General features: G+C 41.5%; 1 protein-coding gene across 1 annotated transcript in view; it reads right to left on the reverse strand.

Annotated features, from left to right (window-relative positions):
* LOC133549304 (protein phosphatase 1H-like) overlaps positions 1-8,261 on the reverse strand; it is a 43,683-nt gene extending 35,422 nt beyond the window's left edge. Inside the window, exon 1 of the mRNA XM_061894563.1 lies at positions 7,903-8,261. Coding sequence (XP_061750547.1) covers positions 7,903-8,138 — 236 coding nt within the window. The 5' untranslated portion in view covers positions 8,139-8,261. The remainder of the gene's footprint in view (positions 1-7,902) is intronic.
* Between the last annotated feature and the right edge of the window lie 5,364 nt (positions 8,262-13,625).

The raw sequence follows: 13,625 nt of genomic DNA on the forward strand, positions 1-13,625 counted from the left end.
ATAGCGGGGGATTTTATGAAATCCAATCTGAAGACTGTACTCCCTAACTTCTACCAGCACGTGAAGTGTTCTACAAGGGGCAAGAACACCCTGGACCACGTGTACACCAACATGAAGCACGCATACAGAGCTACACCCTTCCCCCAGCTTGGACAGTCAGACCATCTTTCCCTCCTGCTCTCTCCTACCTACACCCCCATTAGACGCCAGCCCAGGCCCGTCACAAAGACTGTTATGACCTGGCCTGACGATGCACTCCCCAAACTTCAGGACTGCTTCCAACACACAGATTGGCACCTCTTCCAACAACAGGAGCTGGAGACAGCCACAGGAACGGTGCTGGACTACATACAGTTCTGCATCGGGAATGTGACTGTAGAAAAAACCATCCGGGTTTACCCCAACAAGAAAACCCTGGATGACCAGCCAGGTCCGCACACTCCTCAGGGCCCGCGACGCAGCCTTCTGGTCAGGGGACATGGCACTGTACAGTGCTGCAAGAGCCGACCTGAAGAGAGGGATTAAAAAAGCAAAGGCGGACCACAGGAGGTGCATAGAGTCCCATCTGTCCAGCAATAACTCACGGGAGGTGTGGCGGGGCATTCATGACATCACAAACTTTAGAGGCTGCGATGTGACAACTGCGGGTCAGAGTGCGACACTGGCAGAGGAGCTTAACTGTTTCTTTGCCCGTTTAGAAACCCACCAGCGACACTCATCTGCTCCAGCCCTGCCCCCGCCCCCACCGGGCTCCAGCACCACTCAACTCACTGTACAGGAGCACAGTGTCAGACGAGTGCTCCTGGCTGTGAACCCCAGGAAGGCTGCCGGACAAGACGGAGTACCTGGAAAGGTGCTCAGGGCGTGCGTGCGCCCGCCAGCTCGCTCCCCCCCTCACCAGGATCTTCAACCTCTCCCTGGCTCAGGCAGTCATCCCTTCCTGCCTGAAGTCATCTACAATAATCCCGGTGCCGAAGAAGTCTCCCATCACCAGCCTGAATGATTACCGACCAGTGGCCCGCATTCCGGTAATCATGAAGTGCTTCGAGAGACTGGTTCTCCAGCACATCAAGAAACACATCCCTCCAGACTTTGACCCCCACCAGTTAGCATACCGGGCGAACAGATCCACAGAGGACGCCATCGCTGTTGCTCTCCACTCTGCTCTGAACCACCGGGAGCAGCAGCAGAACTACGTCCGGACACCCTCTGTGGATTATAGTTCTGCCTTCAATACAATAATCCCGGACAGACTCTGCAATAAACTGGACACTCTTGGCCTCCCCCGTCTCACAAGCGCCTGGATAAGGGACTTCCAAACAGACTGACCCCAGAATGGGAGACTTGGCCCCCACCTCTCATTCACCCGCACGCTGAGCATCGGCTCCCCACAGGGCTGTGTGCTGAGCCCCCTCCTCTACTGCCTCTACACCCATGACTGCAGTCGAGCCCACAGTGACAACCTTATCGTCAACTTTGCTGATGATACCAAAGTGGTCGGGCTCATCTCCAGGGGTGACGAGGCTGCCTACAGGGAGGAGGTCCTGAAGCTGACGGCCTGGTCTTTGGAGAACAACCTCGCTCTCAACACCAGCAAGACCAGAGAGATCATCGTCGACTTCAGGAGGAGCAGCACCGACCCTGCCCCCCTCTACATCAACGGTGAACGTGTGGAGAGGGTCCACTCCTTCAGGTACCTTGGAGTCCACATCTCTAACGACTTCTTCTGGACAGTCAACACCACATCAATTATCAAGAAGGCTCTGCAGCGGCTACACTTCCTGAGAGTCCTCGGGAAGTACAAGATGATGCCTGACCTGCTGCTGACCTTCTACCGCTCGTCCATCGAGAGCCTGCTGACCTACTGTATTACAGTATGATACGGCAGCTGAACTTCAGCAGACAGGGAGAGGCTGCAAAGAGTGGTCAAGACAGCTCAGAAGATCATCGGCCGCCCTCTCCCCTCTCTGATGGACATCTACACCTCCCGCTGTCTCAACTGAGCCAGTGCCATCATCAAGGACAGCACCCACCCTGGCTCTGACCTGTTCCACCAGCTACCCTCTGGGAAGCGCTACAGGTGCATTAAAACCAAGACAAACAGGCTAAAGAACAGCTTCTTTCCCAGGGCCATAATCACCCTGAACGGACTGCTCCATTGACCCTCATAACTGCCTATCCTTCGGTGCAATAACCCATTCCACCAACCACCCTGTTTTTTTCATGTAGATATTCATGTCTATATTCATTTCACCCTCTGTATAGAGTCACATTTGCACAGAGTGTACAGAGTGTACATTGCACAGAGTATAGAGTGTACACTGTTCTCTTCCCCACCTTTCTTTGCAATTCTATATTTTTTATATTTTTATATATTTATTACACATTGTTTTCTTGCATGCCCACATTGCACTGTATGGAATGGCATCAATCTCGTTACCCTGCGTAATGACAATAAAGCTGATTCTCATTACTTCTTCATCCAAACGGGAAGATATAAACATCCAATCAGTTAACATCCCAGTGAGAGAAGACATTGTACAGTAAGTGATTGTTTTATTATGTTTGTAGTTGGTATTTCTTTATTAGCACTTAGCAATACTGCTACGTGAAGCTTTATGTTTTGCTCAATATGTTCAGCACACAGCTTCTAAAACTTGTAGCTCACCCTTATATCCACGCTAAAAATGTAAGGTTCTAGATCATCATTTGTCCCAAAGTAGTCTTTGTTGTCTCAAATGAAATCTGCCATGGTTAGTAGTAGTGTTGGTGTTAAAGGAAAAAGCAATGCTTAAAATGAGCAAAACACGTAAACAATACATGTTATTATGAATGTTACTAAATTACATATATACTTACAGCATGTATTTAGAACATTGATGGAGGTTTGAGGTGGAATACAGTGAGTCTCATCGACTCAATTGTTAGCTGACTTTTGCTCATGTTTATTTGCGAGTTAGAACGCCTAACAAATAAAATGATGTGTTCCTGTCTCACATAAGGATAGTGAAAGACATTCAAAATTCCCCAAAAAGTGCAGTTCAGCTTTCATAAAAAGTACATGTTTTTTTGCCCCTGAGGTACACCTGCTCAGTGGCCCAGTGGTTAGAGTGTCCGCCCTGAGATCCGTAGGTCGTGAGTTCAAACCGCGGCCGAGTCATACCAAAGACTATAAAAATGGGACCCTGTCATGTTGGAAACGCATCGTGTGTGCGTGTTGAGTCACCCCAAGATGCAATAGGACCAGACAGGCAGGAATTGCAGGTAGGAGCTTGGTTTAATACAAAAAATAAAATAACATTGATACAAACAGACAAAAGAAAAGGCGTGCCGAACGCACGGGGAGCTAGGCTTACAGTTAGCAACGAGAACAGAGTCCAAAATTAGCTTGCCGAGCGCACGAGAAGCTAAGGCGAGACTTAGCACAAGTAACAGACATAAGAGAACATACCAACGTGAATGTCATATAGAGCGGTGGTTCTCAACTTTTTTCAGTGATGTACCCCCTGTGAACATTTTTTTTAATTCAAGTACCCCCTAATCACAGCAGAGCAGTTTTGGTTAAAAAAAAGAGATGAAGTAAAATATAGCACTATGTCATCAGTTTCTGATTTATTAAATTGTATAACAGTGCAAAATATTGCTCATTTGTAGTGGTCTTTCTTGAACTATTTGGATATACATTTTTATATATATGGATATAAAAATAACTAAAAACTTCTTGAAAAATAAAAAAGTAATTCAATTATAAATAAAGATTTCTACACATAGAAGTAATCAACTTAAAGTACCCTCTTTGGGGATTGTAATAGAGCTCCATCTGCATTCATGAACTTAATTCTAAAAAAAATTTCACAAAAAAATACATCTTTAACATCAATATTTATGGAACATGTCCACACAAAATCTATCTGTCAACACTGAATATTGCAATGTTGCATTTCTTTTCACAGTTTATGAACTTAAATTCATATTTTGTTGAAGTATTATTCAATAAATATATTTATAAAGGATTTTTGAATTGTTGTTACTTTTAGAATATTTTAAATAAATCTCACATACCCCTTGGCATACCTTCAAGTACCCCCAGGGGTATGCGTACCCCCATTTGAGAACCACTGACTTAGAGCAAACAATGGATCAAGAAAGAACTGAGGTCGAAGGCAGGCTTAAATACTAAAGCAATAATCAAAACACCGGTGCGCGTAAAAACCAGAGCAGGTGGAACAAATCAGAAACCATGGCAACAAAACAAAACAGGAAGTGCAAAAACTAAGAACAGGAAGAGCCCAAAACGATCGAAAAAACACAAAAGGACTCAAAAACAAAAACAATGTATGAGCCGGGCGGTGGATCATAACAGGACCCATTGCCTCCCTGCTTGGCACTCAGCATCAAGAGTTGGAATTGGGGGTTGAATCAACAAAATTTATTCCCAGGCGCGGCCACCGCTGCTGCTCACTGCTCCCCTCACCTCCCAGAGGGTGAGGGTAATGCCTCAAATGCAGAAGTTAATCTCACCACACCTATCAGTGGTCCTTTAACTTTTTTAACACTAAGTGGTAGACTTTTACAAATAACTATTTCATACTGTATTTAGGGCTGGGTGATATATCGATATACTCGATATATCACGGGTTTGTCTCTGTGTGATTTGGAAAATTACTATATTGTGATATTCGAGTTTACGTTCTCACACAGTTGCTTTTAGCTGCTTGCATTACATTATTTGATTTCCATTATGCAACTCATTTTTATTGGACAGTTATTGAAATATTTTGTGTGACATCATGCACAAAAGCGCACTTTATTTGTTTTAAACCATTGTAGTGGCATTCCGTACAAGAAGTACACTTTGATTTAGTGTTGTTTTGATGTCATCATAGTGACATCATGCACAAAAGTGCACTAATAGCTTGTTTTAAAATTTCTCTGACAATCTTGCAATTTCTGTTTTGAAATGACATGAATGTTTGTGCCACTGCTTAATAACTGTTTAATAAATACAGTTTTGGTAAATTGACTTAGTTGTGATTTCCCTTTTTGCATGAAAGTTGAAAATGAGCATATTTTAATGCAGTATGAACAATAAGGTCTTAATGCAGACACATAGAATTATCATACTGGTGTGATTATATGCATCAAGTGTTCATTCAAGGCTAAGGCAAAATACCGAGATATATATTGCGCATTGCGATATGGCCTATAAATATCGAGATATTTAAAAAAGGCCATATCGCCCAGCCCTAACTGTATTCCATATTTGGCATTTATTAGACCGATGTTTCTGACTGTTTTTACTCCTTTATTTACTGTGTAATGTTCATAACTTATTATTAAACTCTTTATTTTTTTAAAATCTCAGTATCAAAAAAGATGAGAAGGGAACAAACTATGAGTAACTTAAGTGGTAGGATTGGAAAAAAAAAACTCTCTTCCTCCTGCTTCTGAGACATGTTGAATGGTGCAAGTGTAAACGTGATGCTTGGTGAACATGTTAGAAGTAAAGTTAGGGCCACTGAAACCCACTACTACCGACCACGCAGTCTGATAGTTTATATATCAATGATGAAATATTATCATTGCAACACATGCCAATACAGCCTTTTTAGTTTACTAAATTGCAATTTTAAATTTCCCGGGAGTTTCTTGTTTAAAACATAGCGGAATGATGACGTATACGCGTGACGTCACGGACTGTGAGGAAATATTAGCACTCCGCACACACACAGCTAAAAGCCGTCTGCTTTAACCGCATAATTATACAGTATTTTGGACATCTGTGTTGCTGAATCTTTTGCAATTTGTTCATTAAAAATGGAGACTATAAAGAACAATGCTGTTGGTGGAAAGCGGTGGATTCTAGCTGTCTTTAGCACAGAGACCCAGCCGGCGTTACTTTGTTTGTTGTGAAAGTAGAGCGGTCAAGCGAACATGTTTTCTCGACGTCAACCAGCATGTTTTTGGATGGGGAAATTGTGATATATATCTTACCAAAGACATCCGTGGATTTTTTGTCGTTCTGCAGCAGCTGTGAGCTTGGCTCCTCGGCTTCTCTCTGAGACACAGTGTGTTCAACGCAGCCATCCGACTTCGAGGTATGTCTTTACAATCTTTACTTTACAATCTTTAAAATCTCACTAAAACACTATTAAAACAATAAGCAGATAAGGGATCTTACAGAATTATCCTAGAACATGTCTAATTACATCTGAAACGCTCACACTGCCGTCGCCCAGAGCTGTCGCTTTTTTTTTTTCTAGTCCGTCGTTATCAATTTTGTCACACGAAGCTTTCATCCTCGCTCCAATTAATGGAGAAATTGTCTCTTTCTCGGTCAGAATCGCTCGCGCTGCTGGCGTCCATGATTGTAATCAATGGGTGGATGTGAGGAGTCCGACAATCTGTGACGCCACGCGCACTACTTCCGGGAAAAGGCAGGGCTTTTTTAAGAGCGACCAAAAGTTGCGAACTTTATCGTCGATTTTCTCTACTAAAACCTTATCAGCAAAAATATGGCAATATCGCGAAATTATCAAGTATGACACATAGAATTAACCTGCTATCCCCGTTTAAATAAGAACATCTCATTTCAGTAGGCCTTTAAGTGGTAGGATTGGAAAAAAAAAACTCTTCCTCCTGCTTCTCAGACATGTTGAATGGTGCAAGTGTAAACGTGATGCTTGGTGAACATGTTGGAAGTAAAGTTAAAGGCCTACTGAAATGAGATTTTCTTATTTAATCGGGGATAACAGGTCCATTCTATGTGTCATACTTGATCATTTCGCGATATTGCCATATTTTTGCTGAAAGGATTTAGTAGAGAACATCCACGATAAAGTTCGCAACTTCCGGTGTTAAAAGAAATGCCCTGCCTCTACCGGAAGTCGCAGACGATGACATCACACGTGTGAGGGCTCCTCACATATTCACATTGTTTTTAATGGGAGCCTCCAACAAAAAGCACTTTTCGGACCGAGAAAACAACAATTTCCCCATTAATTTGAGCAAGGATGAAAGATTTGTGTTTGAGGGTATTGATAGCGACGGACTAGAAAAAAAAAAGATTAAAAAAATAAGTTAAAAAAAAACGCGATTGCATTGGGACGGATTCCGATGTTTTTAGAGACATTTACTAGGATAATTCTGGGAAATCCCTTATCTTTCTATTGTGTTGCTAGTGTTTTAGTGAGTTAAATAGTACCTGATAGTCGGAGGCGTAAGTCCACGGGTGTCTTGACGCCAATGTCTTAGGGGAGTTGACGGCAGCTTCATGGACGGCACAAGCTCAGCTTTTCTCCGGTAAGAAGCAACTTTTTACCACAATTGTCTCACCGAAAACTGCTGGTTGACATTCCGTTGTGATTCATGTTTGCCCGACCGCGCTCTGATCCATAATAAAGTTTCACCTCCAGGAATTTTTAACTAGGAATCACTGTGTTTGTGTGGCTAAAAGCTAAAGCTTCCCAACTCCATCTTTCTACTGTGACTTCTCCATTATTAATTGAACAAATTGCAAAAGATTCAGCAACACAGATCTCCAAAATACTGTGTAATCATGCAGTTAAAGCAGATTACTTTTAGCTGTGTGTGTGTGTGTGTGTGTGTGTGTGTGTGTTTGTGTGCAGCACTCATATTTCCTTAAAACCTGTGACGTCTTGCGTACACGTCATCATTACATGACGTTTTCAAGATGAAACTCCCGGGAAATTTAAAATTGTAATTTAGTAAACTAAAAAGGCCGTGTTGGCATGTGTTGCAATGTTAATATTTCATCATTGATATATAAACTATCAGACTGCGTTGTGGGTAGTAGTGGGTTTCAGTAGGCCTTTAAAACTCACACATAATAATAATAATAATAATAATAAATAACCAGTGTAAAATAAGATGGATACTCACTCAGCATATCCAGTGAACCAGGGCAGCCTCTTACTCTCCTTCATGATGACGATGGGTCTGACACAATGATCCGCTGAACACTCCACTTCGTCCGGGGACAGACCCAGGAACTCCGGTCTGCTGTACGGGAATTTTTCCGGGGCACCGGGAAGGTCGACGCCACCGCCGCCGCCGCCGCCTCCGGGCATCACTCCTTCAACGAAGGTGGCCACGGCAGACTTCACCCGCGTCAGCATGGCGGCCGAGGTAGCGTGGGTTCGGCCGCCGTGGAGACGTGAGAGGCGGACACGCTGGAAGAACTTTAACCGTGTGACCGAGCGCGTCTTCTCCAAAGGCGGAAATACGGCGCGCGCGTACGCACGCACAGACAGAGAGAAAGAGAGAGAGATAGAGAGAGAGAGAGAGAGAGCGAGAGAGAGAGAGGCAAGTCACGTGACACACCAGTTGCTTCCCGCGCTCCCTTCTCCGGCCGGGATGCCGCTTGGGGTCAAAGGTGAATAATCCAAGATCTGAATGTTAGTATTAGCATTAGCATTAGCATTAGCATTGGTCCATATATGCCTCTCCTCTTCGTGAGAGCTGACATTTTGTATATTTACACTCCGTCAACTCCTCAAAGATGCTCAGGTGTTAAAACTTTTTGCACTGAGGGCCGCACACACAATAAAAAAATGTAAGTACTTGGGGCGCCATTTTGATATTTTTCATTAGAAATGTAAATGTCCGATAATGGCTTTTTTACTGATTACCAATTCCGATATCAACCGATACCGATATGCAGTGGGGCAGAAAAGTATTTAGTCAGCCACCGATTGTGCAGCTCCCACTTAAAAAGATGACAGAGGCCTGTAATTTTCATCATAGGTACACTTTAAAGGCCTACTGAAATGAGATTTTCTTATTTAAACGGGGATAGCAGGTTCATTCTGTGTCATACTTGATCATTTCGTGATATTGCCATATTTTTGCTGAAAGGATTTAGTAGAGAACATCCGCGATAAAGTTTGCAAGTTTAGGTGCCAAGAGAAAAGCCCTGCCTCTACCGGAAGTCGCAGACGATGACGTCACATGTTTAATGGCTCCTCACACATTCATATTGTTTTTAATGGGAGCCTCCAACAAAAGCGAGGATGAAAGATTCATGTTTGAGGATATTGATAGCATTGGGACAAATTCCAATGTTTTTAAACACATTTACTAGGTTAATTCTGGGAAATCCCTTATCTTTCTATTGTGTTGCTAGTGTTTTAGTGAGTTTAATATTACCTGATAATCGGAAGGGTGTCTCCACGGGTGTCTTGACGCCAGTGTCTCAGGGGAGTCGACGGCAGCTATGGACGGCACAAGCTCAGCTTTTCTCCGGTAAGAACTGACTTTTTAACCACAATTTTCCCACCGAAACCTGCTGGTTGACATTTGGTAGGGATCCATGTTCTCTTAACCGCGCTCTGATCCAAAGGAAAGTTTCACCTCCAGGAATTTTAAACAAGGAATCCCCGTGTGTTTGTGTGGCTAAAGGCTAAAGCTTCCCAACTCCATCTTTCTACTGTGACTTCTCCAATATTAATTGAACAAATTGCAAAAGATTCAGCAACACAGATGTCCAAAAAACTGTATAATTATGCCGTTAAAGCAGACGACATTTAGCTGTGTGTGTGCGAAGCGCTCATACTTCCTAAAAACCCGTGACGTCTTGCGTACACGTCATCATTACACAAAAAATTTAAAATTGTAATTTAGTAAACTAAAAAGGCCGTATTGGCATGCGTTGCAATGTTAATATTTCATCATTGTTATATAAACTATATGACTGCGTGGTGGGTAGTAGTGGGTTTCAGTAGGCCTTTAACTGTGAGAGACAGAATGTGAAAAAAAAATCCAGAAATTCACATTGTAGGAATTTTCAAGAATTTATTTGTAAATTATGGTGGAAAATAAGTATTTGGTCAACCATTCAAAGCTCTCACTGATGGAAGGAGATTTTGGCTCAACATCTCACGATACATGGCCCCATTTATACTTTCCTTAACACGGATCAATCGTCCTGTCGCCTTAGCAGAAAAACAGCCCCAAAGCATGATGTTTCCACCCCCATGCTTCACAGTAGGTGTGGTGTTCTTGGGATGCAACTCAGTATTCTTTTTCCTCCAAACACGACGAGTAGAGTTTATACCAAAATGGATATATGGATGATACAGCAGAGGATTGGGAGAATGTCATGTGGTCAGATGAAACCAAAATATAATATGGCACTATGATGAAAATTACAGACCTCTGTCATCATTTTAAGTGGGAGAACTTGCACAATCTGTGGCTGACTAAATACTTTTTCGCCCCACTGTATACAGTCGTGGAATTAACACATTATTATGCCTAATTTTTTTGTGATGCCCCGCTGGATGCATTAAACCCATGTTTTTCAACCAATGTGCCGCGGTGTCGTTAGATATTGTCTGGTGTGCCGTGGGAAATGGTGCAACTTCACCTAATTGGTCCCAAAAAATATTTTTTTTGCAAATGAATAATTACAATCTGCAAATACTGTGCCGTTCCTTAGTGTCCGTGCTGTGTAGAACTTGACTGTAGAACTGTGATCCCAATATGCAGACCACAGCGTCCAGGTAAAAAAAAAGGTATGTAACGCTTAAGCCAAAAATGAACAAAAGGGAAAGGCAATAAAGCATAGGGATGGCTATGTAAAATGACAGTAAAACTGAACTGGTTACAAAGTAAACAGAAGCAGAATGCTGGACGACAGCAAAAACTTGCAGTGTGTGGAGCAGAGACGGACGGCGTCCACAAAGTACATCCGTGCATGACATGGCAATCAACAATGTCCCCACAAAGAACAATAGCAACAACTTCAATAGCCTTGCTTGCTAACGCAAAGCAGGTGCGGGGAATAGCGCCCAAAGGAAGACATAAAACTGCTACAGGAAAACACCAAAATAACAGCACAAGACAAGAACTAAAGCACTACACACAGGAAAACACCAACAAACTCAAAATAAGGCACGAGGAGGACCTGGTGGAGTTTAATTTTTTAACGTTTTCTGCTGGTGGTGTGCCTCCGGATTTTTAAATGGACAAAAATGTGCCTTGTCTCAAAAAAGGTTGAAAAACACTGCATTAAACAATGTAACAAGGTTTTCAAAAAAAAAAAAATCAACTCCAGGTATGGAAAAAATGCCAACATGGCACTGCCATATTTATTATTGAAGTCAACAAGTGCATTTTTTTTAACATGGCTCAAAACAACAGCTTGGAATTTGGGACATTCTCTCCCTGAGAGAGCATGAGGAGGTTTAGGTGGGCGGGGCTGGGGGGAGGGGTGTTGACTTTAGCGTCCCGGAAGAGTTAGTTCTGCAAGGGGTTCTGGGAACTTTTTATGTTCTGTTACGGTGCAGATGTTCTCCCGAAATGATTTTGTCATTCTTGTTTGGTGTGGGTTCACAGTGCGGCGCACATGTAACAGTGTTAAAGTTCTTTATACGGCCACCTTTAGTGTGACCTGTATGACTGTTGACCAAGTATGCATGGCATTCACTTGTGTGTGTGAAAAACTGTAGATGTTATATGATTGGGCCGGCACGCAAAGGCAGTGCCTTTAAGGTTTATTGGCACTCTGCACTTCTCCCTGCGTCCGTGTACACAGCAGCGTTTCAAAACTGATACCGATGATTTCCGATATCACATTTTAAAGCATTTATTATCGGACATCTCTGTTTTTTATTTTAAAAACCATTACATGAAATTGATTTTTTTAACCTAAACCGGGAAGGGTCTCCGTCATAAAAATGTTAATAGCTCATGTGTTATTATCGTATTACCTTACTATCACTACAATTTTTTTCCATGCTTAAATCTAAATCTCCGTCAAATTTTCAATCTTTTAAACATTTTTTCTGCCCTTTTTGTTCAAGAAAACACAGTTTTTTTTATATATGTCAGAAACACAAAATATGCAACATTTCCCCCCAAAAAGTTTGAAAATGTTTGATGTGAAGTAATTGTAGCCTTGAATATGTCAATAATTCATAAAATGAATTTTGATTAATCATTATTTTTTTTAATAATGACAGTTTTATTATTATTATTTTTTAATCTCACTAAAATTCTTAAGGATTCAAAAGGGTCCTTGTTAGAATAATTTTGTTTATATTATCACACAACTCTTATGCGTAAGGGCTGCTGCTATAGTTATTATCAATTGTGCTGAAGTTTTCTTTTCTATCTGTGCAAAGGGACATCGTCTCGCATCATAATTGTTTGTGTCCAGAACATCGAGTGCCGTGACGCAGACAGTGCAGAGACAGGGCGATATCACGAGTGTCAGCACATTTGCATTTCATTAATAGTCAGATATTGTGTCTAACTGGGGATGTTGAGATTACCCCCTTCCCTCAGCAACAGCCTCAGTGATGTATCCAGGGACCTCCCAGATAAATAGACGAAGCACGTGGGCTTGATTTTAGAGCGTAGTTTGGATCTGTAACTAGAGTACAGCCCAAAAATGTCTCTCCTCATTGAGCCAAATTGAACTCTGTCTCTGCATGATTCCTTGCTTCTTGCCTGTTTAATAGATGTCATCAGTGTTTGAACGTGACAGTCCTACTCATAAAAGTGTTAAAAATAAGGCATTTTTTATTTTTCACTTTCAACACCTGAATCTCGAGATCAACTAAAGATCCACCCGTTTTATAATGTTTTTTGTTTGTTTGTTTTATGCCCTTTTTGTTCAAGAAAACCCTGTTTTTTTCTTATAACAGAAACACAAAATATGCAACATTTCCCCCCAAAAATGTTTAAAATATTGATGTGAAGTAATTAGAGCCTTGAATAGGTCAATAATTCATAACAACATTAATTTTGATTCATCATTATTTTTTGAATTATGACAGTTTTATTTATTTATTTTTTGTTTAAACCCCACTAAAATTCTTAAGGATCCAAAAGGGTCCTACTCATAAAAGTGTTAAAAAATAAGGCATATTTTATTATTATTATTTTTTAATTTCAACACTTAAATCTCGAGATCAACTTCAGATCCATTTCTAAACTACACTGTAGAGAAAATTGCTAGGGGGTGGGGGGGTTTGGTTGGTGGTTTGGGGGTATAAAAAGATACATTCAAAAGTCCCCCGGTAGCCGAAGTACCTCTGCCGACCCCCAGGGGGTCATGGACTTCCTGATGTCTGATCTATATATGAAGGACCTTCCATAATAAGAATTGTTGATAGATAACCGTCAAATATTATTTATTTTTCAGGACTGCAAGTCTTTCTTATGGTGTACTAAAAAAACACTGGTCAAAGATTCTTTAAAAGACAGGAGCGCACTGCAAGGCTTTTTAGGGAGTACTCAAAAAACACTGGTTAAAGATCCTTTATAAGCGAGGAGCACACTGATTTTTTTTAAGAACGTAGTAAACATAAAACATTATTAGTCAGAGATCCACTATATCGGGGGTTCTTGTGCATAAATATGCTATGTTAGTAATGAATATGTTTTTTAATTAAATTGACAATAAAGTTAAAGTGCAAAGGAAAATACAGCTTTTCCACTTTATTCGTAATTTTTTGCGCTTTAGTCATATTTTTTGCTTTTAAAAACTTGTCTGCGACTTTATTTTCAGTTTGTTTGTTTACTGCCACAAGTGGTGGAAAAGTGTATTACAACCGACTACCGCTGCAGACCATATGAACCACAGCTGGTCAAGAAAA

The sequence above is a fragment of the Nerophis ophidion genome, linkage group LG03 (assembly GCF_033978795.1).
Source record: "Nerophis ophidion isolate RoL-2023_Sa linkage group LG03, RoL_Noph_v1.0, whole genome shotgun sequence".
Classification (NCBI taxonomy): domain Eukaryota; kingdom Metazoa; phylum Chordata; class Actinopteri; order Syngnathiformes; family Syngnathidae; genus Nerophis; species Nerophis ophidion.